General features: G+C 41.8%; 2 protein-coding genes across 3 annotated transcripts in view; one reads left to right on the top strand and one right to left on the bottom strand.

Annotated features, from left to right (window-relative positions):
- The window catches only part of SACM1L (SAC1 like phosphatidylinositide phosphatase), a 50534-nt gene extending 38624 nt beyond the window's left edge, over nucleotides 1-11910 (top strand). For both annotated transcript variants that reach the window (XM_074271330.1, XM_074271331.1), the window contains 8 exons: nucleotides 3813-3911; nucleotides 5018-5156; nucleotides 5507-5576; nucleotides 5684-5756; nucleotides 6237-6330; nucleotides 6455-6547; nucleotides 7735-7792; nucleotides 10024-11910. In XM_074271330.1, coding sequence (XP_074127431.1) covers nucleotides 3813-3911; nucleotides 5018-5156; nucleotides 5507-5576; nucleotides 5684-5756; nucleotides 6237-6330; nucleotides 6455-6547; nucleotides 7735-7792; nucleotides 10024-10160 — 763 coding nt within the window. In that variant the 3' untranslated portion in view covers nucleotides 10161-11910. The remainder of the gene's footprint in view (nucleotides 1-3812; nucleotides 3912-5017; nucleotides 5157-5506; nucleotides 5577-5683; nucleotides 5757-6236; nucleotides 6331-6454; nucleotides 6548-7734; nucleotides 7793-10023) is intronic.
- Nucleotides 11911-20123: 8213 nt separating this feature from the next.
- SLC6A20 (solute carrier family 6 member 20) overlaps nucleotides 20124-25992 on the bottom strand; it is a 54188-nt gene continuing 48319 nt past the window's right edge. Inside the window, exon 11 of the mRNA XM_074271329.1 lies at nucleotides 20124-21647. Within this exon, the coding sequence (XP_074127430.1) occupies nucleotides 21498-21647 (150 nt within the window). The 3' untranslated portion in view covers nucleotides 20124-21497. The remainder of the gene's footprint in view (nucleotides 21648-25992) is intronic.

Below are 25992 nucleotides of genomic sequence, written 5' to 3'. Positions count from 1 at the left end.
CTTGGGTGGTGGTCTGCATGTCAGCACACCGCTATCCAGCTGGATGACTGAGGGGTGACCTGGGGCCCCTGTGCCCACTGGCTCAGTGCTTTCATCTTGTGTCTCTGGGCTACGCCATGCCCATTCTTTCCCCGGCAGTCAAAGCAGTCTCTGTGGGGCTTGGGGTGAGGGAGGAGGCCCGAAGCTGCACTCACGAGGGCAGGAGACGGTAGGGGCAGGGAGAGCATTTTGGGGGAACAGTGGGACTACCAGGTCCACCCAGATTGCCTGAAGTTCCCCCTTCTTGGCCTCCCCACAGCTAGGGGCCCACGGGGTTTCCCACCTCTTGTGCCAGAGACTACTTTAATGGTCTGGGTGGGACTATGGGCCCTTTCTCAGAATAATGTTGGAAATAAGGGCAGCTCAAAGGCTCAGTGGATAGAGCTGGGCATGGAGTCAAGCAGACCAGAAGCTAAATCTAGCCCCAGATAGTGCTCACTGTGTGACCCTGAGCAAGTCACATAACCCGTCTCCCTCAGTTTTCTCACCTGTCAGATGAGGATTACAGCAGATCCTACCTACCTTGTTGTGAAGATGAAGTAATATTTAGTGCCTTCCTCATAGTGAGCACTAATAATGCTTGTTCCCTTCTCCCCTAAAGAACTGAAGGAAACACTAAATTTCAGTTACAAGTTAGTGGAAATAGTTCTTCTATTTTTCTAATCCCAATTCTCAGAGCCCAAGGGAAGAGCTCCTCCATTAGAGAAGTTGGGAATTGGCACAGTCTGCCAGCCTCAGAGACGGCCCTTAAGGGCCTGGCGTTTGTGCCTTCCAAATTTGGGGTGTCCCACGGGCTTCCTTCCATTGGGCAGTTCTCATAAGTAAGTGTCTGAGGAGGTGATGGATCCCCAGAATCAGAGCCTTCAATAAGTGGTCCTGTTATTGGGGCGTCTTTGGCATTGGCCCAGCTTACTCTGGGGCTCTAAGAGTTGATGAAGTGGGAGAAGACTCCATTTCTGGTGCCATTTTAGATGATGGGGGGAAATTTTATTGTCAGGAAGATGGTTTTGTAGTTGTTGTGGGAAGGGTCTCCCTGACTTTCCTTCCCTATAGCTCTGGGAAAAGGGAAAAGAGGGCCTGCCATCCGGAGTGGCGGCTGCCTGCTCTCAGTGCCTACACTGATAGGGCTTAGGCTTGCCAGGAAGGGAGCATCACGCGGTCCAGGCCCAAATTGGGGACGACCTGTTTGGTGGTGGAAGGGATGTCTGTGAAGCAAGAGCAGGGATGGGGGCAGTCAGGGAAAGCTCATGGAGCAGGGGCCCTGGGGAGGCATCAAGAGGAGGCCTGTGTCATTAGCCAGGCCAGGGTGCTACCCTAGCCTTGTCCTGGGACTTGGTGCTTTCCTCAGGGAGGCAGAGAGGCAGTCCCCGCTCCTGGACAAGGCGACAAAGGGGCAGCATGGGGGCTGAGTGCTGGAGAGGTGAGAGGCCGGAAAAGCCTCAGAGGGCAGGCTCGGGCTGTGACTCCTACAGCAAGGGGGGGTTAGGAGGGGGAAGACCTAGAGGCAGAAGAGGCTGCTCTGTGAGGTCTCCCCTAAGGAAGTCAGAAGGGCTGGGGGCCAGAGGGCAAGGTTTGAGGTGGAGCCTGTGAGGACATCCAGAGAGCCCCGGCCAGCGGGGGTGAAATCCCTCAGGGAGATGGGCCCGAGAGGAGGGGGCCTCCAGGAGGGGGGCAGGGCGCAAGGAGGACACGGGCCAGGTGAGCGTGAGTCCAGGCAGAGGGGCTGTGGTGGGCGCCGGCATTGGAGGTAGAATGTCTGGGGGTCAGAAGTATGCAGGAGGGAGACAGGACAAGGAATTCACTTTAGTCAGACTTCTGGCGAAGGGACAGAGGGGCACGTGCTCGGGGGTCCCAGTGTGAGGCTCCGCACCGCCACGTCCTATGGGTGTGGATGCCTGGAGAGGTTTGTCTTCCTTCTCCTTCATGCCCCCCTCAGGCCTTCCCTCCAGATGGGGACACCCTCTCTCTTCAGATAATAACACTCATTGTGCTTGGGTAGAGTAGAATCCAAAGTCCTTAGGCAGGACACGGTTTGGCTTTGCCCTTGTACCTCTAGTGCGGGGCAGACTTGGTGAGCATTTAACTAATGTGTGTTTATTTACAAAGTATATGCAATAAATGTCCGGAGGCGCCACGTGCACATGTAGGGAAGGGGCTGAACCTGCCTTCTTCAGAACTGATTTCCTGGACCCTGCCTGTGGGCGGAAGCGGCTATGCTGCAGGCCACACTTGTCTCCCTCTGTAATAAATTAAATAAATTAGAAACAATTTTTTCTTGAAGAAAGTAATATTTGGACTTCAGACATTTCTAAGTTACATAGTAGTTATTAGAAGATAAAAATATTTTAACTAGGAATAAAACAAATATCTAGTCTCAAATAGGAGCTGGTTAATGAGCTAATACTTATCTGGACAAGTAAGTCTTATTTACTTAGCTTCACTTCCCATGGATTCAGACTTTTAAATTTAATTTTAAAATGATCAAAGCCACTCCCTCCTTTTACAGGTGGAAATTAGGAGCTTTAGGCTCTCCGTCCGTCATCAGCCCCTGCAAATGTCAGTGTTTTAATTAAATCAGACTAATTTCTAATAAAACCATTTGTGTAATTTGTATGGTCAGAATCTTCTCTATCCCCTCCCCCTGTGGAATCTGGGATTCAGATTTAGCAGCCCCTCCCCAAACAGTATCAGAATGTGAAGGTTCATCTCTGTCATCAGGACGGGAGAGGCTGTGAAATGGGGAGCTCATTTTAGTATCCGTTTGACTTACTTAGTGGAGCAAGTTCTACTGAAATTGAGGCAGAGAATCAGGTTATGGACCTGGAGCCATTGTAGTAGACCCATGTGAGAAAGGAGTCCTCTCCAGAATCATCTGCACTTGGAATATCTCAGGGAAAATGTGAAATATAATTCTTAGCATTTATCTGTTCTTAGTAGAATGCATGCAAGACAGAAATAAAATTGTCAGTGTGGGAACTCCTACATGCACGTAAAAAAAAAAAATAGCTAAAGAAGCCATTTATGCCTTAGTTATGAAAGAGGCAGGACTCTTGTCATCTCTTTCTGGAAAAAAGACCTCTTTATCTCTTCCCAATGCCATAAAACCTAGGAAGGAAGAATTAGGTCCTTCTTCTCGCTGGCGGCCTCCCAGTGGAGAGACTCCTTACTAGAGGCCTCACCCCGGACCAGAGCTGGCCATCCTCCAGCTTTGTGGGCCAGCTTGCCCGGTGACCCTTGGGTCCAGACAGGAAGTGTTACCAACACTCCTAGCTTCATTTTACCAATCAAAACTAGTCAGCATTGCCATTAGATTTTATTTTTGTAAGTAAACTAAAATAAATTTAAATTCTAAAACATATATCATTTTCTCTTAACATAGATTTCTGAAACTTTTCTTTTTTTAACATTTTGATCTTTGATTAAATTTCAAACTCCTGAAGAATAGGAGCCATTTTTCTGCACTCTCCAGCCTACCCTGCACGCCACTTGTTGTATTATATGCGTGCAAGATGATTGAGCCTTTCTTTCCTGTAGGCATAGGCCTCCCCACCCCAGAGGGCTCCACTGGAGCCGCCTTCTGTAGGTTCTCCAGGTCTTCTGCCATATGTAAGCACAAGGAAAGGGGGAACATACATCCCAGTATATCCCAGGACTCTTTCCCTGGAGTGAATGTAAGGTTAGGCCAAGAGGTCCCTTTTTCCTCAGGAATGGGTGTTCTGACAGGGATAAGAGATGTTTTATTTATTTTCTGAATATCTTAATCTTTTGCATAGATACATTGCATTTGACTTCCACAAGGAATGTAGTAAAATGAGATGGGATCGTTTGAGTATTTTGCTGGATCAAGTCGCTGATCTTCAAGATGAATTTAGGTAAGCTGGTATTGCCTTGTATATAGTGATATAATCAGCGGTGCACACAGTTGGCTAGTAGCTTTCAGAAGTCAGTTACCAAACTGTAAGGTCAGATTATAGCTTTAGGAGGTGATACACCTCACAATGGATATTGTTTTGAATTTGCTGGGTTGTGAAGACCTGGGGTCATATTCCCCCAGGGACAGGTTGTCTCTTTGACCTTTAGTTTCCTCATCTGCAAAATGGGAGTAACATATGCCATGTCTGCCTCCTAAGGTGATTGCAGTGTTCATATTAGAACTATAAGTAGAACATTTTGTAAAGTATATAAATTTCAGTTTATAACTTCTCGTGGGTATATATGCAACCAGGTAGGCCATAGTGCATTGTTCATTGGGCCCGATGTCAGGAAGACTCAGCTTCCTGAGCTCGAATGTGGCCTCAGACACTAGCTGTGTGATCTTGGGCAAGTCATTTCTTTGTCTTAGTTTCCTTATTTATGAAATGATCTGGAGAAGGAAATGTCAAAAAAAAAAAAAAAAAAAAAAAACAGAAAAACATAGTATCTTTGCCACAAAAATCCTAAAAGGCATCAGAAAGACTAAAAAAAACCACATGTTTTTAAACTGTCTAGGAAGAGCCAACTGTTGGTCTTTCTATAATTATTAGAAAATTAGAAGATGTATAAATAAAATATGACCTTAGTTTCAAATATAGTAGTTGACAAGAAAAAATTTGATACTTGTTGATTCCTACATGTGAAGTTTACCATTTAAAATTACTAAATTCCTAATTTCCTTTTGGACAATTTAATTTTCTAAAACTCTGGCACTTGCTTTCTTCACAGCAAAGTATGTAGTGCAGGTGTACATACAGTTAGATCAGTGTGGGAGGGACATAATCAATCATGACTTTTTTAGATGCTTATGACCTCTCATGAAATTGGGACACAGTGTCTTTTTTATGCTTGAGTTCCCATTGCTACCACAAAGTAGTGAAGGCTTCTTCATCAGAGACCACATCTCTTATCACTGCTTTCTTTTTTCCCTGGGAGTCAGAAGACAAATTATATTTGTACAAGATAATTGTCCAGCTATAAAGATGTTTATACACAAATGTTTTAGTTATTTTCTAGTGGACGCTAGTGGCAAAGTGGTGACAAATCAGGAAGGAATATTCCGTAGCAACTGTATGGATTGTCTGGACAGGACCAATGTGATCCAGAGCCTGTTGGCCCGCCGCTCTCTTCAAACCCAGCTCCAGGTAGGGCTTCTCCACGTAGGGATGCCTACCTGGGGAAATTCTGTTTTTGAAGAAAGTAAACCTCTCTCTTCTCTTGAACCTTGGAGAAGTAACCAAATAGACCCTGACTTTCCAAGTCACATTAGTATTTATCCCGAATGCATGTTAACTATATTCCAGATTGATTCAAAACTAAGTAAATTACAAGTAGTAACTGTAATTATACTAGTCTAATCCTCTTGTTGTGAAAAAGAGAAAGAGAGAGACAAAGGGGTGTGGTTTGGTTTTTTTTTTTTTTTTTGAGACAATAAATAGATACCCTTTTTCTCCTTAAAATTCAATCTACCATGTTTTTCTTGTATGGAATCCAGAGAATTGGTATTCTGCATGTAGGACAGAGGATTGAAGAACAAGCTGAATTTGAGAAAATTTACAAAAATGGTAGGTAGACTCTTGCATAAAAGTGAAAGTTGTTACTTTGAAGAATAGTCTTGTTTGGTCGGTAGGAATTTTGTTTGCCATTTGAACTTCTCCTTTTTTGTTCACAGCATGGGCTGATAATGCAAATGCTTGTGCCAAACAATATGCCGGAACTGGTGCCTTGAAGACTGATTTTACCAGGCAAGTCAGAGCTAAACATCACACTGAAGACAACTCTGTTTGGTCCTATGAGGTCACATATTTGCTGCATTTTAGGATCTCCTTTGAAATAAAGTAGGAATTACTTAGACCTTTCCACATTGGAATCTATGGTAAAACATCTTCACATAGAAAACTAAGTTGTCTTTCTTGTCTTCATAGCCTGAGCTAGGAAATTGTTGATTTTATTTTAAACTCATGTTTATTTTGATTTTCAATTTTTTATATTAACTGTGGCAGTCAGAAAAGTCCCCATCCTACTTATTCCTTTACTCATGACTTAGCCAGATCCTAGTTAGCCAGCAGGTCAGATATAGGAGCCTGAATGTTTCTCCCACTTTGGATAGTGGTGGTGTATGTATACATCAATTCTTTATGAATTATGGCAATATTGATTACTTGGCTTATTACTCAAGAAATAATCATTTACTATACAATCTTCAAATCACCTTTCTTACATAGAACTGGGAAGAGAACTCAGTGGGGGCTGATTCTAGATGGCTGGAACTCGCTGGTGCGCTACTACAAAAACAACTTTTCAGATGGCTTCCGACAGGTAAGTGGGCGTTTGAGGTGTGAGAGAATCCACGGGCAGGACTACAAGGGGTCTGGTTGGCCACCTAATGAAGGGATTGTTTGGGATGTGTTTATGAAGACATTAATCCACCTCTCTCTTCTAGGATGCCATAGATTTATTTCTTGGAAACTATTCAGTGGATGAAGTAGAATACAATAATCCACTACATACACAAAAGGATTGGAAATTCTTGGCTGTAAGAAAATTTAACATTTTTCTTTTGGAAATTGTCTTTATTTTTCAGTTTTTGCCAAAATCTCTTGATTTCAGAACATCATCTACACTAAAGTGAGCTTGTATACACATTCCCTTTGTGGGATGATTCAGACCCTTTATTATGGCTTCATTCTTCTTTTCTGCCTTCTTATACACTTTTTATTGTGGTTTAGAGATGTGTGTGCTTAAAGGAATTGTGTTGGCTTCTTCATTTTGATGGCAGCCAGCAAGGAATCGCTCACATCAATCACAAATGTGTTATTGCTGAGCTTAAGAAGTTTTCTGTGTCTGGCAATGGCACTTACTGTACATTTGGTCCCTTTGCCTCTTTCTTTCTCCCCCCATTTACTGCATAAGCATCGAGGCTGTGTCCTCCTCCAAGATGCTCTCCTTCAGTGGCCGTCCGAGAACTCACCCTGGCCAGGGGTGCTTACATTCTAATAGAAAGCGCTTAGAAACCCAGACCCAAGGGAAAGAATGTTCCTCTGATGACAGTCTTTCAGCCTTCTCAGTTAAGAGCAGCAACGAGAACATTGTTGCTGTTGTTGTCCCTCACATCCCATCCCATCCCCCGGGAGGCCTGCCCAGGAGGCAGCTCTGATCTTGGAGACTGAGGCAAACGAATCATTTTATGCTCAGTGTCACCTTTTCCCTTGTTTGATGAGCTATGACTGCCTCAGTAGTTCAGAGAACTTGGTGGAAACCCTTTTTTAAAAGCTCATGACTTGGAATGATGCTGTGGCGAGGAGAAAAGGCCAGAATCTTCGGTTCTATTCCCTCCTTTGCTTTTAAGTCACATAACCTCTCTGGGTTTTGGTTTCTTTATCTGTACCTCAAGAGTAGATAAGAAAACTAGTCTTTTCCTGTATTTAAAATCCTCCAATTCTTTGACTTGCGTGTGATTGTTATATAGGAGACCAGGACAGATCTCCTCCAGTCCCCATTTTTTCCAAAACCAAAAAACTTTGGAGGCCATTGATAGAAAGATTTGGGGGAAAAGAAGTCAGTTTACTGATTTTAGACTTAACAAGGCTGAATTCTCTTGTGATTTCTTTTTTAAGGGGGAGGAAGGGAAGAAATGAGGGGCATGGCATAAAATATTTGTATTTGACTTTGCACCAGCTAAGTAAAATTCTTAAATGTTTGGTGTTTTTTTTCTTCCCCCAGTTGCCTATTATCATGGTTGTTGCCTTTTCAATGTGCATTATCTGTTTGCTTATGGCTGGTAAGTCCATTCTTATTCCATCCTTAAATCTTTAAATCATCACATTAACATCCATGGATATACACACATGTATATATTTTGCTACATCTAGTTTTGACTAAGTTTAACAAGATCTAATTTGTTTATTGTTTAGCTATAGTAGTAAAAAAAAAAAAAAAAAGATTCAGCTGCTCAAAGAAGTTAGGTCAAAAATTCATTTTTTATTATATGTTAATATTTTGCTAGAAATACTTCCTTTAATTTGTTGAGTTAACTGTAAAAAATGCCCCTTTTATTGCCTCTTTAACTTTTTTTTGACCCCATTATAGCTAAATAAGCATATAGGAGAAAAATGGTGAAAATACTTTTCTATTCCTGATTAAATTGTGCAGCATATATTCCCTGACGTATTCATTCAGTCATTAAACATTTGTTAGGTGCCTCCTATGTGCCAGACACGTAGGTCTGGTGATAAAAAAGGAAAGTGAAAAACAGTCCCTGACCTAGAGCTCACAGGCTGATGAGAAACCAAAATAACCAAATAGCTGCATAGAGACAGGCCCTCTCCGGCTTCAGTAAGAAATAATCAATGGGCAGGGTTACTGGAAGGAACAGGGGTCAGGAGGGCTCTTGTAAAAGGTAGGATCGTAGTTGGGAGGGGATGATGGCCTTGGAGAATGTTCTGGGAAGAAAGGAAGAAGGCCTGGAGGCCAGATGAGGGACAGGCAGGAGGCCACAGACCCCAGATCTAAGAGGGCTGTAAGACTGGAAAGGGACAGAGGACTTTGGATGCCAGATGGCATTTTCTGTTTGATCTTCAGGCAATAAGAAGCCCCTGGTGCTTAGTGAGGAAGGAAATGACATCATCTGGCCTGTGCTTTGGGGACATCTCAAAGGATGGGTTGGGATGGAGGCTAGGTTGGAGCAGGGAGAGCCTTGGTAGTCATTACAGCTGTCTGGGGCGGGGGGATGATGGAGAGAAGGGCTGCCTTAGAGGGATGCTGCAGAGGCCACCTCAGACAAGAGCTGGGATGTGGAGGAGGAGCGGGAGGGGCAGGTGGGCCAAATGTCGTACACATGCAGGCGCCTGCGTGTGTGTGTGTGTGTGTGTGTGTGTGTGTGTGTGTGTGTGTGTGTGCACGCATGTGTAACCCATACTAATGAGGCACAGTTATCCCTCCAATGTAGCAGAACAGGGACTTGGGCAGCATTTCTCTGCATTATTTGAAAGCCTGTGGACTCCTGAGGCAGTCACGGTAGTTGGCAGTTGTAACAGAGAGAGGAAGAGCCATTTAGGTGGCCCCTGTGACATTGGCATGGAAGTGGGAGAGTGAAGATCCGGGTAGAACAGTGGCACAGGGAGGGGAAGAAGCGGCTTGGATTGTGCTCAGGTGTGAGAGGGGCAGTGTCTGCAGAATGGTGGGTGTGACTGAGGAGCACCTTTGGAGATCAGTCTTCAATTAGTCAATCAATCTTCAGAGTAAAGAAGTCCTCTAGGGGAGGGGGGCATGGGACTAGGACTGAAAGAAGAGGTGTCAGGGCAGGGGGAGGGGTCTGTAGAGGGCTGCTAACTTCTCTCAGCTGCCAGGAGGACTCGAATTCCTTCTTGTTCCAGTCAGGTGAAGATCGGCCCTGACTGAAATTACTAATTTTGTTAAAGCCCAGTAGCCTTGTCACTGATTTGTTCTGTGCTTATATGGGCTGCGTCTGATTGCTAGTCTCCAAAGCCATGTTTTACCAGTTGTTGGTTTTAAAAAAAGCAAAATAGAAGAAGTACCTGGATAAAAGTCTGGAGATGGGAACTAGGAGAGGCAGCCTTCCTGCCCCGCCCCATGTGTAGGTGTCTATGTGTTTCCTTAGTTTCAGTCACAGTGATACTAGTTTCCACTTCAAAGAGGAAGCCTAGGAAAACAGACCTTCTCTACCTCGGGCCTGGTATGGCTCTTTATAGTTTATACATTTAATACTTTGCAGGAATACATATATTGTGTAAAGTGAGATGTAGCTATTGGCCTTTTGATTATCCATTATGTTTGGAGTAAAATTCTTTAAATAGTTTATTTTAACACCTTCTAAAAATAGTAATTATTTGTGCGGTATGATGTAACTTTTTAAAATTTTGAATCCTAAAAAGACCAATTTCATTCACTTTTGACTAGATGTGATTATTATGACTGTGCTAATAATTGGATTGGATAATTATGCTGAACTGACATAGATCTAATTTTCTTTCTTTTTAAAAATCTAAACAGGTGACACGTGGACAGAGACATTGGCCTATGTGCTCTTCTGGGCAATTGCAAGCATTGGAACATTTTTAATCATTATTTACAATGGCAAGGATTTCGTCGATGCTCCAAAACTGGTCCAAAAAGAAAAGATAGACTGAATTTGTATTTGTGGAAAGCGGCTTGGCCTAGAAGATTCCACAATTCAGAATTGGAGTCTTTACTGATCTGCTTTCCACACCAGCCAGGTGTCTTCTTAGCTTTTTTTATCTTTAGAAAAAAGCAAATCCTATACTTTATTTAGTGATGGTGACATACAATTGAAATCTGGTGGCACAGCCACCTTCAGAATGATCTTCTAAATAGTGCATTAGTTGGAAGTGGAATCCTCCCAATTAGAACAATGCAGGTCAAAGCCATGGTGATGTTTTTGGCTTTAAAACCTGCCAGAATTTCAACCCAGATTCTGCTGAACGGAATAGGAGAGCTAGAGGAATCTACTTATCCAACTGGTGCAGTATTGGTAATGTATAAACTAAATTGAGCTTCTTTCACTATTTAAAATAGTAAAATTATTTTTCTAGCTTGAGTTTCATTCTTGTCATCTCAGAACCAATCATAATCGACAAGTCTCTTTGTGGACTTCTGTGAAAAGCTAAAACTTGTTAAACGCTAAAAACTTCTATGAAAACGTTAATCTTGTTTCCATCTAAAAGTTTGATTAAAAAATTTGAAGTCTTCATTTCAGGGGTCTCTGAGTATGCTGGTGAATGTTTGAATTGTACTACTTCCCCACCACACTCTCCTGGCAATACTTTTGTCATTGCAGTTAGACTGACCACTTCAGTGTGAAGACAAAACTTAGGGAGAATTCTCTTTTCTTTCTAAAGAAGGTACATGAAATCAAAGAAGAATGAATGTAAAGCCTCTTTTCTTTGTGATGTTCTACTCTTGAGTTAAAGGCCCAAAGCATCCGTGTTTGGTTGTCACGGAGGGCGAGATGTGCCCCTGAGCCTTCTGAGAAGGAGCACCCGGCCTCCAAGAGCCGAGGGTTTGGGGGAGGGCCCCATCTTTGCACTGGGAGCGGCAGCCTCCTTTCCACGCGTGGTACTGGTGACAGCATTGACTACGTCCGTGACTTCTGCTGTGTATCGGTGTGTGTCTCAAATCTAGAACTTCAAGTCATAGTTCTCTTAATCAAGGACCAATGTCAACTTTGATTTATGTGCAAAAACAGACAGGAAATACGCTTTCAAAGCTACGCGTAGTTCTAATTGTGAATACAACTGCATATTCAAATCGCAATTATGAAGTCCAACATTCTAAAACTATGTAATATAGTTGCCACCATTAAAAGATAATTCACTTAAAGCACTGCTCCAATGTGTCAGTGTTGTGCTTGAAAATATGTACAGTTTCTTTGTTTCAAGAGTACTGATTCATTTTATCTTTAAATGTTTCTAAAAGCCTTTTTGTTTCAAGATTATCTTTTGTTAGCACTCATAACGAGAAGCTGTTGCTTTTAGAACTTGTATGGAAATAATAGTTGAAAAATCTTGTATAGTTTAAACTCAGTCATCAAAGGCGTAATGACTAAGATATAAGTGGACTACCTGTTCTTAATATGTAAATAAATGTAATTTGCTCCAAAGACAGATGGACTATGGGATCTGCCTATGTCTATTATAGTACATAATCCAAAAGCTTTTAGCCATTTCATGCTAAAAACTCGTTTCACCAACTGCAAAAAAGACCAAATCTGAATTGCAAATCTGGCTGCTTTGAAGAGATGGATTAATTTAGGTTTATTAGTTTCTAAAGTATATCTTTCAAAATTCTACAGTGGTTTTATTTCATATACTGTATATCTGCAAATGATAATAAAACTCCACGTTCTTTTCTAACTCCTGACATTGTTGTTCCTGTACTCTTAATTTGAAGGTCTGTGTGGTTTTTTTCCCCTCTAAATTGTAGATAGCACCAAAAAGATACTGGAGAAATTGTAACAAATCCTCATTTCATCTACTTTTTGTGTAAAATGGGTTGTATTTGTTTTTGTTGTTTAAAAACTTAGGTTCCAACTGATAAGTTATAGATACATTAATAGTGTAAACACACTAATAATAATTAATATTAATTATCATTAATAATAAGTTATAGATACATCTTGTGAAGACATAGCCTGCTCCAAGCCACATATTCAAAGGAGAGAACTTTGTAATTGTCCTAATGTCCCCAGAGGCTTTCAGTGATTCCTGATGCCCTGGAACAAGTTTTTTTGTGTGCTGCTGGTTGTGTCTAATGCAGAATCTTGCCAGTCCTTTGGAAGCTTTGTTGACATTTCATGTGACTTAACAGCGATGTTCCTGCTCAGCTCTACATGACAGAACAACTTTGAGATGGCTTCTGTGTGATAACGTACAGTCCAAGGTGACCCAGGTCTCCTTGGGATGAGAGTCCACTGCTTTCTAGACTCATTCCTTCCCTCAGTCATCTCTCTACTCTCCAGAAGCTCCGCTGTCAGTCACTCACACTGACTGGTCGTCTGGGTGACTTATGCTCTAGAATGAGTATAAATCTTCCCTTCTTTCCTCAGCCATCCCCTGCCCTTTAAAAAGCCTCACCACTTTCTTGTCAGAGGAAAAGTGGTCCTGACTGCCTTGTTAGTTCTCAGGCCTCAACCTCCAGGCCAGGGGCAAGAGAAGTGACGGCGCACACGACAGCCCCAGACACAAATCTGATTCCCCTTTGCCTTAATGGGGGCTTTTAATATTTCCCACCAGCTGGCTCTGGCTCCCCGTTCCTCAGGAAGAACTGTTGATCTGGGAACAGAAGAGTAGATATCCTGACTTCTCCTAAGACCCGAAGCCTCCTGGGGGTCTATTGCCCAGGATCTTTCTCTTCCTATCCTTCCAGAAAACAGATTAGGCTTTAACTTCTTAATTGCCACTTCCTCTTGCCTACAACTTCCAGATTAATGTTTTATGACTGCTAGTGTTTGAGAGTTTAGTAAGTATTTTATAGACAAGATCCTAGAATACATTTCTATAGGATTTCTACCTCATAACCAAATTTATGAATGAATGGGGGAAAAAAATCCAAACATTCAGTACTTACTGTCAGCCAGGGACTGTGCTAAAAGCACTAGGGAATACAAATACAAAAATGAGCTTATATTACAATAAAAGGAGATAATATAGATGGAGGACAACTTGCCAAGGAAGGCTCGTGGTCTGGAGAGGGATGGCAAATGAAACTTTTTAATTGACATCCCCTTTTCAAAGAACACTGGAGGTTTGAGTGTAGTTCTTGGGATGAAGTATAAAATGGGAAAGAAGATGTGGGGTGAAGATGATAAGCAGTTGGGCAGTATTGGCCAGGCTTAAACATGGCCCCAGGCTCAAGGTTGGAATCCAGTGATTCTAACTTAGCTCCTCCTGTCATTCCTCATGGAGGATTGGAGCAGAGAATGGCCACGGAAAATGACCCAGGGTGCAATGTTAAACCTTTTCCTCTATTAAAAAAAGCTAATTTGTTTCATTGTGCATCACAACAGGATTTAATTTATATACATATGTACATTAGAATGAGAAGTTTTGATTCAGTCAATAAATGAAAATTTATTATGAAATTCGTAAAGGTTTGGGTACAAATTTCCATAGCCTTTATTTTTTTTCCACCTGGGAAATTTCACTCACAATTTTAGTCTCTCACAATTTTGATTCTTTTGAAAAAGTGGTGTTCTATGACTTGTGGCTATATAACATCAATGGGAAAAAAAATTAAATGATGGCATTTGTTTAGAGAGTAATTTGGGGTCACTGCTCCTTTCCCAGTTTGGTCCAACATTATCGTTGAGGCAGTTTCCACATCCTTTAAATAAGAATCTTCCCATGATAGAGCAACAAACATTTGATTGATTTTTAGATCAACTTCCATCACAGACACAAACTTCTAGTAAGATTATTTGAATCTTTTTGCCATTCATGCTTACGTTTAAGTTCCATTTCTGACTCAGTCTTCCTCCCTGTTCCAAAAAGGCAGTGTTACTGTGTGTTTATCCCAAATCAAATTCATATGTCATTTTACAATGATATTTCATAGTGATTTCTTTTAAACATTTGAGAAAATAGCATAGTTCTTTAATGTGTGCAAAAAAATAGCTAGAAAAACATTTTTTCTTGTGCTGAACCACAAGTGTTCTATTTATTTTAGCAGCCTATTTATAACTAATATCTTCTGTTTTTCCTTATCATGTGGTAAAGAGGTGACCCTGGATTCTTTCAAGGATATGCAAGCAGAGAGCAGTCTCCCCTATGGCCTGCTGGAATTCGCGCTCTTGGCCTAGAGATGGACTGAGAACCAGTCTTGTCAAAATCTTGATTTGTTACCAGATTGGCCTTAGGTTCATGAGTTGGTGGTCAGTTTTATAGAGCTTAGGATTTATGGTGAGAGAAATCCTTTAAGGAAAGCCCCTATTCTTGAGACATTCATTGTCTTAGATATACAGTCAAATGAGTCGTTTGGTTGTGATTACAACTTTAAAATGAAAATCTAAGGAGGTAGTGGAAGAACTTGAATACTTTTTTTAAGGTAAGAATTTCTCGAGCACATTTACTTCCAGAAAGACAAGTAGCTCTTAACTGTTATGTAAATACTTTGAGCTGAGATGGCATTTAGCTTGAAATGATCTTTCCACAACTAGGTCCCTTCCTTGTTGCCGGCAGACACTCAGAACTGAAGGAGTCGGGCAGCAAGGTTCAGGAGAAAAGAGACTGCATTTGAAATCAGAGGATCTAGTTTGAATCTCAGATTCTGCCGTTTAACTTGGGAAGGTGGATAAAAGGCTAGTGCTACAAGCAAGTACATTGACAGCAACTAAAAGAAGGAAATAAAGTCTTAAGGAGCCATTAAAATATGGGGGAAATAATGTGTATTTCATTAGCTCTGCGAATATTATTTTATAGTAAAGGTGAAGGATGACAAATTAAATTCACAGATTAGCCTCGAGTCCTAAGCTTAAAGGATGATTTAAAACACAAAAGTTTTTGTTTTCACAATGTTGGGGAAAAGAGCTTTGAAGAAGGGATATGGGCACGTGCTGTGCCAGTGGATGGAATTATGTAACTCGCAGAGTGGAGGGGGAGCAGCTAGACTAATTTCTTCTTTCCTTACCAAAGAGATTGATCTTTGGGTCAGAAATAAACACGGCAAAGATGATGAATAGGAAATTGATAGCCAGGATCGGGAGAGAAATAGTAAGAGAGCATCTAGCTGCCTTTGAGTTAGAATCATCATACCCAATTCAGAGGAGCTACCCACCCACTGGCCAAAGGGTCTGTGGGATCTGCCAGCTGAAAAGAGAGAATGGGGGGACCAGAGAAATTTGAAATAAACATGTTTCTCTTTTTAAAAAAAATTAGGAAAAGCTACAAACTCTAGTGAGCTTTACTGATTCTTGTACAAATTCCAGAACCTTTTATTTAAGGATAATTTTGTGTGTGTGTTGTGTGTGTGTGTGTGTGTATATATATATATATATATATATATATATATATATATATATATATATATATATATATATATATATATATATATATATATATATATATATATATATATATATATAAAAGCACACACAGAGCCAGTATAACCGAGGATATTAAGGACAGATGTGTCATGTAACAAAGAACGGGAATTCAAGCCAATGAAGAGCATTTATTAAGTGACAAGCTCTCTGCTAAGTACTACAAAGTCTGTGGACTGAGAAGTGGCTAAATTGTGGTACATTATCGGGCCTCAGTTTCCCTCTGTCCATAAAATGACTCTTCAAGGTTCCTTCTTGCTTCGAGAATCCACCCTTGACATCCCTTTAGAATTGGGCTTATTGGAGGAGTCTCACCCGGGATAATTGACCTTCAGAGATCAATTAGGTGGGGAAAAGGGGACATAAAGGCACAAAAGAGTTCTGGGGCATATTTAAACTATCCCAGATTAACTAATCCAGAGGCTTTAATAGCTCTCAGCACATCCTCTTGCACTGAATGTGAATGATCTTGGTCATGAGATCTTGTATACATTTTCTGTATCAATTGCCCAGCAGTATCAAGTGCTATAGGAGGTTACAAGAGATGGGGGAAATAGCATTTACTGAGTTGTCATTAAATTTTTATCATCTTATGTTCCCTCATTCCCTCACTGAAGTCTTTTGCCTTCTGCCCACCGAATGGCGGTGGTCCCAAGTTCTCGAAGCTTATGCCACCCGTGTGACGGGCCCTTCCAAGCCGGAAAGACTAGGATGGCATCTTAACAGCCTCCTGCCCAGGTTTGGAGAGGTTCACCCCCAGAGGGCTGGCTGCCATGTGTGGAATTGGTTGGGTCACAGCACATCAGGAACAGCGCCGCTAATCCAAGGAGAGGTCAGCCTGTCTTGTTTGAGAGAATGTCCACAGCCTGAAAATAAGAACCTTATTGATCATATTGTTGAGTTTAAGGGCAATTAAAAATTCATTGTTGTATGGTATGGCTCTGAGTGGGGGAAGAAGGAAAGGACATAAAAGTGTGAGAAGTGAAGAAATCAGTTAAATTTATTTTTTTTCCAAAAAGATCTCAGCATTTATTAAGAGCTGGCTGTGGGGAGCCATGCTGTACTTGTTGCTGGTGATCAAAACCAAAGGAGCCACTCTCTGTTGCCTAGGAATGTCTATGGAAGGAGACAGGAAATGTATAAAAAAGTGGGTATGAGGCAAATTGTGGGGATCTAGCAGTCAGGGCGTCCCTCAGAAAGGCTTTTAGAAGGGGGTGGTAACGGTGATGGTCAGTCATTTGTGACCTCATTTAGGGTTTTCTTGATAAAGACATGAGTGGTTGGCCATGTCCTTGTCCAGCTCATTTTACAGATGGGGAAACTGAGGCACATGGGATTAAATGACTTGCCCAGAGTTGCACAGCTGGTCTGAGGTGAGATTTGAACTCGAGGAGGAGAGTTCCGGACTTCACTTGCCACTTAGCTGCCCCACAGTTAGATTTGTTTTGAAGAAAAGGCCTGGAGTTGGAGGTGCGGTGCATCCCAGGGATGGGGACCAGCCCGTGCAAGGTGACAGAAATGGGAGGCAAAGTCTTGGCTGGGGGAGGGTGTCTGGAAGGGCGATCTAGTTGGACAGCTGGGCTGGAAGAGGCATTAAGTACTTAATGTACAGTTGGGAAGGGTTTTAAAAGCTAGACCAAATAAGCCTTCAGGATTGGGATGCTTGGAGACACCGGAGCTCAAGGAGGTGAGCCCTTCACCTTAACCAAGTCACTTCGGCCTGTGTGAAGGACGGATCGGGACAGAGAAGGGACCAGCCCAAGCAGGAGGCGTGCCTTAGTGCTGGGGAGAAACCTGCCTTACCCTGGAGGCCGGCTGAGCTGGGGAGAGGGGCGATGCGAGTGCTGGCATGGGGGCTGAGGCTGCAAGGAGAGGAGCGGGGATAACAACAGGGGCATGGAGCCGGAGTACTGGAAGACTCCAGTGTCCTTGCCATACATGGAGGATTGTGGGAGAAGAGTGGAACCCAAGACTATCATTTTCACTGGTTTAATTTGAGTTAAATACCAGATTTGACCTCTGAGTTATAAGTAACAACAAATAATAATAGGTTGCTAGTAACAATAAAACAATAACTTATTACAATAAGTAATGTATAGGATATGTACTGGGCATTTCACTTCATTCGACCTCACAAAAACCTTGCTGGTAAGTTGTATGATTATCATCTCCATCTTACAGTTGAGGAAACTGAGGCAAACAGGTATAACAGGTTCAAACCAGCTATGGATTTATATGAACTAAATTAATATTTAATTCAATATTAATAAATATTTGTAAAGTTTAATAAGCGCTGGGTAGAAGACACGGATAAGATGCTGAGAATACGAAGACAAAATGAGAAACGGAGTGTATTCCAGATGTAGGGAGACAGCAATCCTGATTTCAAAGAACAGTAAATTAGGAAATAGTGTGGTGCAGTGGCTAGAACATTGAAGTCCTAGGATTTGGGTTCAGAACTTCCCTCAACATCCACTACTTCTGTGACCTTGGTAAGCCACACAACTTTCTTGGTCCTCAGTTTCCTCATCTGTAAAATGAGATTGAACTATGTAGCCTCTGAGGTCCTTCTAAGCCCTTTATCTTTCATAACTGATTTAGTCTGATTGTTATACCCAGTTAGTGAAGGTTGTAATATTAATATTTTGCATGATAAAAATAATTTCTAGAACAATCTACATAGGTAAAATGTCTGTAAAGTTGGACTGGAGCCATATCATTAAAGATATATCTTGGAGGCTTTTCAAAAATTATATCCAGCATTCTGATGGAAGTGGATATCTTTGACAATGAGAAGGTCCAATTCAGTTCCAATTGATCAAGGATGGACAGAATCAGCTACACTCAGAGAAGGATCACTGGGAAATGAGCGTAAACTGTGAGCATTTTTGTTTTTCTTCCCAGGTTATTTTTACCTTCCGGATCCAATTCTTCCGGTGCAACAAGAAATTCGGTTCTTCACACATATCTTGTATCTAGGATATACTGTAACACATTTAACATGTATGGGACTGCCTGCCATCTAGGGGAGGGGGTGGAGGGAAAAGTCCGGACATAAGTGAGTGCAAGGGATAATGTTGTATAAGAAATTACCCATGCATATGTACTATCAATAAAAAGTTATAATTCTTAAAAATCTAAAAAAAATATATCCAGGTTTCAGCTGGAAGAGCTAAAGAATATCCAAACTTAGCTCCCTCTTCATAGTTTCACTTTCATCCTACAGTTAACCAATGCCACAAAGACATTTGAATTTTAATAATCCTATTATATGGCAGATAAAAAGTTGGCAAGGAAATAGTTTTATGTAATGGTGCTTCCATCCCCACATAATTCCTGTTCCCCAAGTCATGGGAAGCAGGTCGGGTGTGGGTCCAAGATCAGTGTCCCATTTACCCCATAGTGCCTCATGCATATTAATAGGTGCTCACTCTTTCCACCTAAATAAGAAAAATAGTAAATCTGATTTTTCTCATGAAGCATATTATAAAAATGACTTATAATTCAACATATGCTTGTTATGTTTCTTTAAATTAGCTCAGAAATGAATTTGTTGAAAGCACACTTAAAACCATTGTTGTTTCAAGTGACTTTCATCCATACAAAGAATGGTGATTTATTTATATGGGTTCTCAGGATCTGGTCCTCAGAAAGTTGTATAAATTCAGAATATACCATCTACCTATTTAAAATCATCCAGACACTTAACACTTCCCAGCTGTGTGACCCTGGGCAAGTCACTTAATCCCAGCCTCAGGAAAAAAAAACAAAAACAAAAACAAAAACAAAAAAAAACAAAAAAACTTGGAGTAGAAAAGAGGGAGGGAAGCGGAAGGCCATTTACTTCAAGCGCAGGAAGACCAAGGCTTGAATCTCTAATGCCTTTACTTGCTCCAGAGGAATATCCCGTGGGAAGAACGAGAGACACTGGCAGAATAGACTCCCAAGCCCTAGTTTCTGGCCCTAAATGCCCGATGCAAACGAGCTTATTTTCCTTTTTCCCTTTAACTACCTTATGTGGCCACTCACTGTTCCTCACACGCTTTACCACTTCCAGTGCTTGTGCATTATTTGTTCCTGCAATTCCCCATGTCTGGAATGGCTTCTTTTCCACCCCTCATCCCTATCATTCTTCAAGTTCCAGCTCCAATTCTCCATGAAGATTTCCCTGATTTCTTGCACCCTCAAATGGACCCCTCTTTCCTCTGAGCTTTTATGGTGCTCTACTCTATCTTGTACATATTTGTGCCTGTCTTATTTTTCCTACCTGAGCTTAAGCTCCTTGAGGGCAGGCGCCATGGCTTGTTCTATTTGGAAACTGCAAACTACTTATGCACATATTAAGCGCTCAGCAAATATTTGTTGAGTGAATATTGAATAAGTTTCTCAAAAGTTGTCCTGTGGACTTTGGTCCCTCCCAAACAAAAATCTCTCCTTAACAAAATCTACCCATAGAAATCCTTTCTAAATTCTATAATCCTAATACTATGATCAGTTCTTAGTTCATCACAATAAAAACGAAGCAGAAATTATGATAAGATTTTTAGTAGGTTTTTAATAAATACTGGTCAATAATTGGTTTGTACTACATGTCAGATGGGCTTCATGACCGTCTTGTTTATTTGTATTAGAGCCACATGATTGACAACTTCCTCCAGTGCCTCATCCTGTGGCAACTTTGGGTTCTGTTGCGTATCCCACCCAAATCCTCAAGGATGACTTGCAGTCAGGCTTGGTAGAGATGGGGAACTACTCCATCCAGAAAAGGACCAGACACAATTCTTCCACCTCCTCTCTAAAAAAGGCTGTGGATTTACTGTGGTGCAGTAGATAGAGCAACAGCCCTGAAGTAGGGAGGACCTGAGGTCAAATTTGTACTCAGACAGTGTTAACACTTCCTAGCTGTGTGACCCTGGGCAAGTCACTTAACCCCAATTACCTCAGGAAAAAAAAAATCTATATAAGATGCTCCCAGTGGATACCTTCTTCCTTTGTGCTCCGTCAGGTCTTGCTGTTAGAACTATGTTCAATTCAGAAGGGCAGATTCTCAAAAAGTCATCCCAGCATAGGAAAGAAAGCCAGACTCAAAGTCATGAAGACCCCACTTCAAATCCCACCTTTGACACATACTGACTGTGTGGCTTTAGCCAAGTGGCTCAACCTTTCCCTGTTCTGGATCTCTAAACCTTAAAAGTTGCAGGGGTCCCAACCTGTATTGGTAGGGGGAATTTGTTTACCTGACAGGAACTTATATCACTGAGATAGTTTCAGTCTTCATCTTAAATCTTCAAAAAAAAAATTCTTAAAGGGGAATAATATGAATGCCATGTTGCAGAATGGAAACTGCCCATTTGTTTATATTCTAAAAAAGTTAATTCCTGGAACATCTGTACTTCTCTTGATAACTTTCAAACATGTTCAGAGAGCCAAGGTTCCCCTAGCACATGCCCTAGCACTTGCCCTTTTCCCCATTAGGAAAAAAAGGAAAATTTGACTTCAACCAGATCCCATATGAACAGACACTAGAAGAGAGTGACTATATCTTGCCACAAACGACAAGGAAATCACTTTCAAATCTCTCCTGTCACAAGAGCCTGTTTTTGTTAGGATGCTTTGGCTAGCAAGTCAGTGCTAAGTAGCCTGGCTGGGAAGAGTAAAGGAGAGGAAGTCGTGAGTAGTTTGTAGAGTCTCTTCGATGGGTCTCCTTAGACCATGTGGTTCTATTTCCTCCTTTAAAAGCCCTGAAAGCTGAGAGACTTTTCTCCAGACTACTACTGGCATGTTTAAAAAATAAAAATAAAAAGACTTCCAAAGAAAGTAAATCTATAAATATGAACTACGCAAAAATGGACGAGTGAGTACACAGTTCTTTCAACTGCTCCAAAAAGACATCTTTCCGGAGTCCTCCTGCTCACACCATAGCAGATGTGTTTCCCCTTTTCCATCTGTTCATGATGAAGGTTCCCAGAGCCACCAAGGGGATGCACATGGTGGAAGAGGCCACAAGCAGGCCAATCACTGCCAAGGCATAATCAGGATAATCTCTGGTCACCAGCTGACCCTGGAAGCAAGAAACAAAATGTGACCAGGAAGTAATGCAGAGAGGAGAGAAACATTGCACCTTTTCCCCATTTTGGGCGCCATGGAATGAATCCTGGCAACTGACTTGCTTGGGAACTAAATGTCGTGCATTGTCGAGAGCCCCTTGGGAAACCAGAGGCTGAGATCTGAGGATTTCTGCTCAGAACTAGTGAAAAACATAAAGGAGCAGGACAGTGAGAAAAGTGCTGAATTTGAGGGCAATCCCTAGAGCTGCCATTTAACTGTGCGTCCTTGTGACTTTGATTTAACCACCTGCTACCACTGTTAAATAATGGAGATTGAAAAGCCTTAAAAAGATCTTCCATTCAGCCTGAAATAGGAAGTTGGATATATCCTTGGAGCGTTATTAAATGCCTATTATGCACCTGCTTCTGCTGGGGAAACAGGACAAAAGTGAAATGACTTCTGCCCTCAGAGAGCTTATATTCTAAGGAATCAACAATATAGACAATGAATGCAAAGTAAAAAAAAAAAATAGAACTAGAATGTTAGGAGCTGAGGTGAAGGAGGAAAGGCTTTTTGCAGAAGGGGTCATGAGGAGGAAGAAATAAGGGATTCTGAAAGGATAAGGTGACGTAGTTTGTGGATTTAGTCAGTGCAGACTCAGAGATGGGCAACCAAGTTAGTAGCAGCAAGGGGGAATGTGGGAAAGGGCATATTATAAAATCATTTCAAAAGAGATTAGAGGCAAATTGTGGAGAGATTTTGAAAAACTAGTCTTGAGGTGGTTTTTAAGTTCTGGGTTAATTCTTAATCTTGATCCCAGAGGTCTTAGGGAGCTATTGGAGTCCATTGAGGAAGATTGTGACATGTTCAGACTAGCATTTCAGGAAAATCACTTTGGCAAGTGTGGAGGGTGAGTTGGAAAAGGAAAAGCTTTGAGGCAGGAAGACCAAGTAGGGAGCTCTTACAACAAGGAGTCCAAGTAAGAGCAGATAGACCTTGAAGTAGAGTGGCAGTTATGTGAGGAGAAAGAAGGCAACAGGGTACGAGGGATTTTTTAGGACTAGAAATGGAAACATGAGCTAATTGATTGGATATTTGGGGAGAAGGAGAGAGGAGAAAGGAATAATGTCCAACTGAGGGAACTAAGTGTGGTTCATAACATAGCATTTTCACTCTTTCTATTGTTGTTTGCTTGCATTTTATTTTCTTTCTCTTTTTTTTCTGGTTTGGCATGATTTTTCTTGTGTGGCAAGATAATTCTATAAATATATATGCATATATTAGATTTACCATATATTTCTACCATGTTTAATATATATTGGACTACTTGCCATCTAGGGGAGGATGTGGGGGAAGGAGAAGGGGAATTGGAATACAGAATTTTGCAAGGGCTAATATTGAAGAATTGTCCACGCATATGTTTTGAAAAATAAAAAGTTTTAATAAAGGAAAAAAAATAACGTCCAAGATTGTGGATCCAAGTGAAAAAAAAGATGGTGTTGCTTAAGACAAAGGGGGGAAGTCCAGAAGATAGGTGATTTGGGAGCTAAAGATTATGAACAGATCCATCTTTATTAGATGAAGAGTTCAGCTTGAAAAAGCCTTGCAGAAATGTAAATTGGTCAGTAGGTGGCAGTACCATGCTGTCTAAGAAGCTCACCTTCCTCCCAATTAAGGCTTGGAAAAACATTTATTTATTTGTTTTTCCCCTGAGACAATTGGGATTAAGTGACTTGCCTAGGGTCACACAGCTCGGAAGTGTTAAGTGTCTGAGACCAGATTTGAACTCAGGTCCTCCTGAATTCAAGGCTAGTGCTCTATCCACTACACCACCTGGCTGTCCCTTATTTTTAATGTTTTAAAAATATTTTAATCTCCCCCCATTTCATGTTAAACAATTTTTTTTCTAAACACTTGGGGTTTTTTGTTTTAATTAAAATTAAAATCTAATTTAAATTCTATTTCTTCTTTCCCTTTCTTTTCTTTGAAATGGGGAGCAATCAGATACATATGCAATCATGGAAAATATTTTGGAAAAGCATTTAGCTATAAATGTTTAAAATCACAGACATTAAGGCCCAAGGCTTTTACTAGGAAAACTGAAAGGCTTTTCAGACAATTTGACATAAATTCACTTTACACAAATTTGACTTTACATAAAAACTTCTAAAAGAAATCTACATTTTCCTGAAGTCAGAAGACCTGAGTCAAATCTGGTCTCAGACACTTAATACTTCCTAATTGTGTGACCCTAGGCAAATCATTTAACCCCAATTGCCCCAGAAAAAGAAAGAAAGAAAGAAAGAAATCTGTATTCCAAAAAACTCATGTTAATTGGCCCCTACAGTACTGTGCTTGCTCCTGGGCTCAGTGCTCTAGGGGTATGTGCCCTTGTTCTTTTCTCTTCTCACCTTCTGATATCAGGAGACAAATTCTCATTACTGTCATAGTAGTCAGTGGAATTGTCCCCTTCCATAAAATGAGATCTGTCTATATTTTGTTGACACTAGTTCAAAGGCCCTAAGAGGTTGTTTTTTCTCAGTGGAAGGAAGGATGGAAGGAAGGAAGGAAGGAAGGAAGGAAGGAAGGAAGGAAGGAAGGAAGGAAGGAAGGAAGGAAGGAAGGAAGGAAGGAAGGAAGGAAGGAAGGAAGGAAAGGGAAGGGAAGGAAGGAAGGAAGGGAAGGAAGGAAGGAAGGAAGGAAGAAAGGAAGGAAGGAAGGAAGGAAGGAAGGAAGGAAGGAAGGAAGGAAGGAAGGAAGGAAGGAAGGAAGGAAGGAAGGAAGGAGGAAGGAAGGAAGGAAGGAAGGGAGGAAGGAAGGAAGGGAAAAGAAGGGAAGGGAAGGAAGGAAGGAAGGAAGGAAGGAAGGAAGGAAGGAAGGAAGGAAGGAAGGAAGGAAGGAAGGGAAAAGAAGGGAAGGGAAGGAAGGAAGGAAGGAAGGAAGGAAGGAAGGAAGGAAGGAAGGAAGGAAGGAAGGAAGGAAGGAAGGAAGGAAGGAAGGAAGGAAGGGAAAAGAAGGGAAGGGAAGGGAGGGAAGGAAGGAAGGAAGGAAGGAAGGAAGGAAGGAAGGAAGGAAGGAAGGAAGGAAGGAAGGAAAGGAAGGAAGGAAGGAAGGAAGGAAGGAAGGAAGGAAGGAAGGAAGGAAGGAAGGAAGGAAGGAAGGAAGGAAGGAAGAAAAGGAAGGAAGGAAGGAAGGAAGGAAGGAAGGAAGGAAGGAAGGAAGGAAGGAAGGAAGGAAGGAAGGAAAAGAAAAGAAAGGAAGGGAAGGGAAGGAAGGAAGGAAGGAAGGAAGGGGAAAGAAGGGAAGGGAAGGGAAGGAAGGAAGGAAGGGAAAAGAAGGGAAGGGAAGGAAGGAAGGAAGGAAGGAAGGAAGGAAGGAAGGAAGGAAGGAAGGAAGGAAGGAAGGAAGGGAAAAGAAGGGAAGGGAAGGGAGGGAAGGAAGGAAGGAAGGAAGGAAGGAAGGAAGGAAGGAAGGAAGGAAGGAAGGAAGGAAGGAAGGAAGGAAGGAAGGAAGGAAGGAAGGAAGGAAGGAAAGGAAGGAAGGAAGGAAGGAAGGAAGGAAGGAAGGAAGGAAGGAAGGAAGGAAGGAAGGAAGGAAGGAAGGAAGGAAGGAAGGAAGGAAGGAAAGGAAGGAAGGAAGGAAGGAAGGAAGGAAGGAAGGAAGGAAGGAAGGAAGGAAGGAAGGAAGGAAGGAAGGAAGGAAGGAAGGAAGGAAGGAAGGAAGGAAGGAAGGAAGGAAGGAAGGAAGGAAGGAAGGAAGGAAGGAAGGAAGGAAGGAAGGAAGGAAGGAAGGAAGGAAGGAAGGAAGGAAGGAAGGAAGGAAGGAAGGAAGGAAGGAAGGAAGGAAGGAAGGAAGGAAGGAAGGAAGGAAGGAAGGAAGGAAGGAAGGAAGGAAGGAAGGAAGGAAGGAAGGAAGGAAGGAAGGAAGGGGAAAGAAGGGAAGGGAAGGGAAGGGAAGGAAGGAAGGAAAAGAAAAGAAGGGAAGGGAAGGAAGGAAGGAAGGAAGGGAGGAAGGGAGGAAGGAAAGGAAAGGAAGGAAGGGAAGGAAAGGAAGGAAGACAAATACCCTGGTAACTGAGTAAGAGGAATGAACCCCATCTAAAAGCAAGCTGCCCCCCTGATCCTAGGTTGAAGATAAGATATTGAAAACTGGAAGGAACCCATAGAGGTTGGTTAGTCCAACTATTCATTTTCTGGATGAGAAAGCCCCAGAGGAACTGAAGTTGAGCTGTAGGTTATATGGGCAGTAAGGGGCAAAGTCTAGATTTGAACTTGGGTTTCCAAATCCAGCCATCTTTCGACTGTATCGTGTTGCTAGCATCAAGCTGCAATAACAAGAGACTGTAAAAGAACACAAGA

The sequence above is a fragment of the Sminthopsis crassicaudata genome, chromosome 5, assembly GCF_048593235.1.
Source record: "Sminthopsis crassicaudata isolate SCR6 chromosome 5, ASM4859323v1, whole genome shotgun sequence".
NCBI lineage: Eukaryota > Metazoa > Chordata > Mammalia > Dasyuromorphia > Dasyuridae > Sminthopsis > Sminthopsis crassicaudata.
Note: the sequence above shows the minus strand (reverse complement) of the source record. Positions and strands in the feature narration are given on the sequence as shown.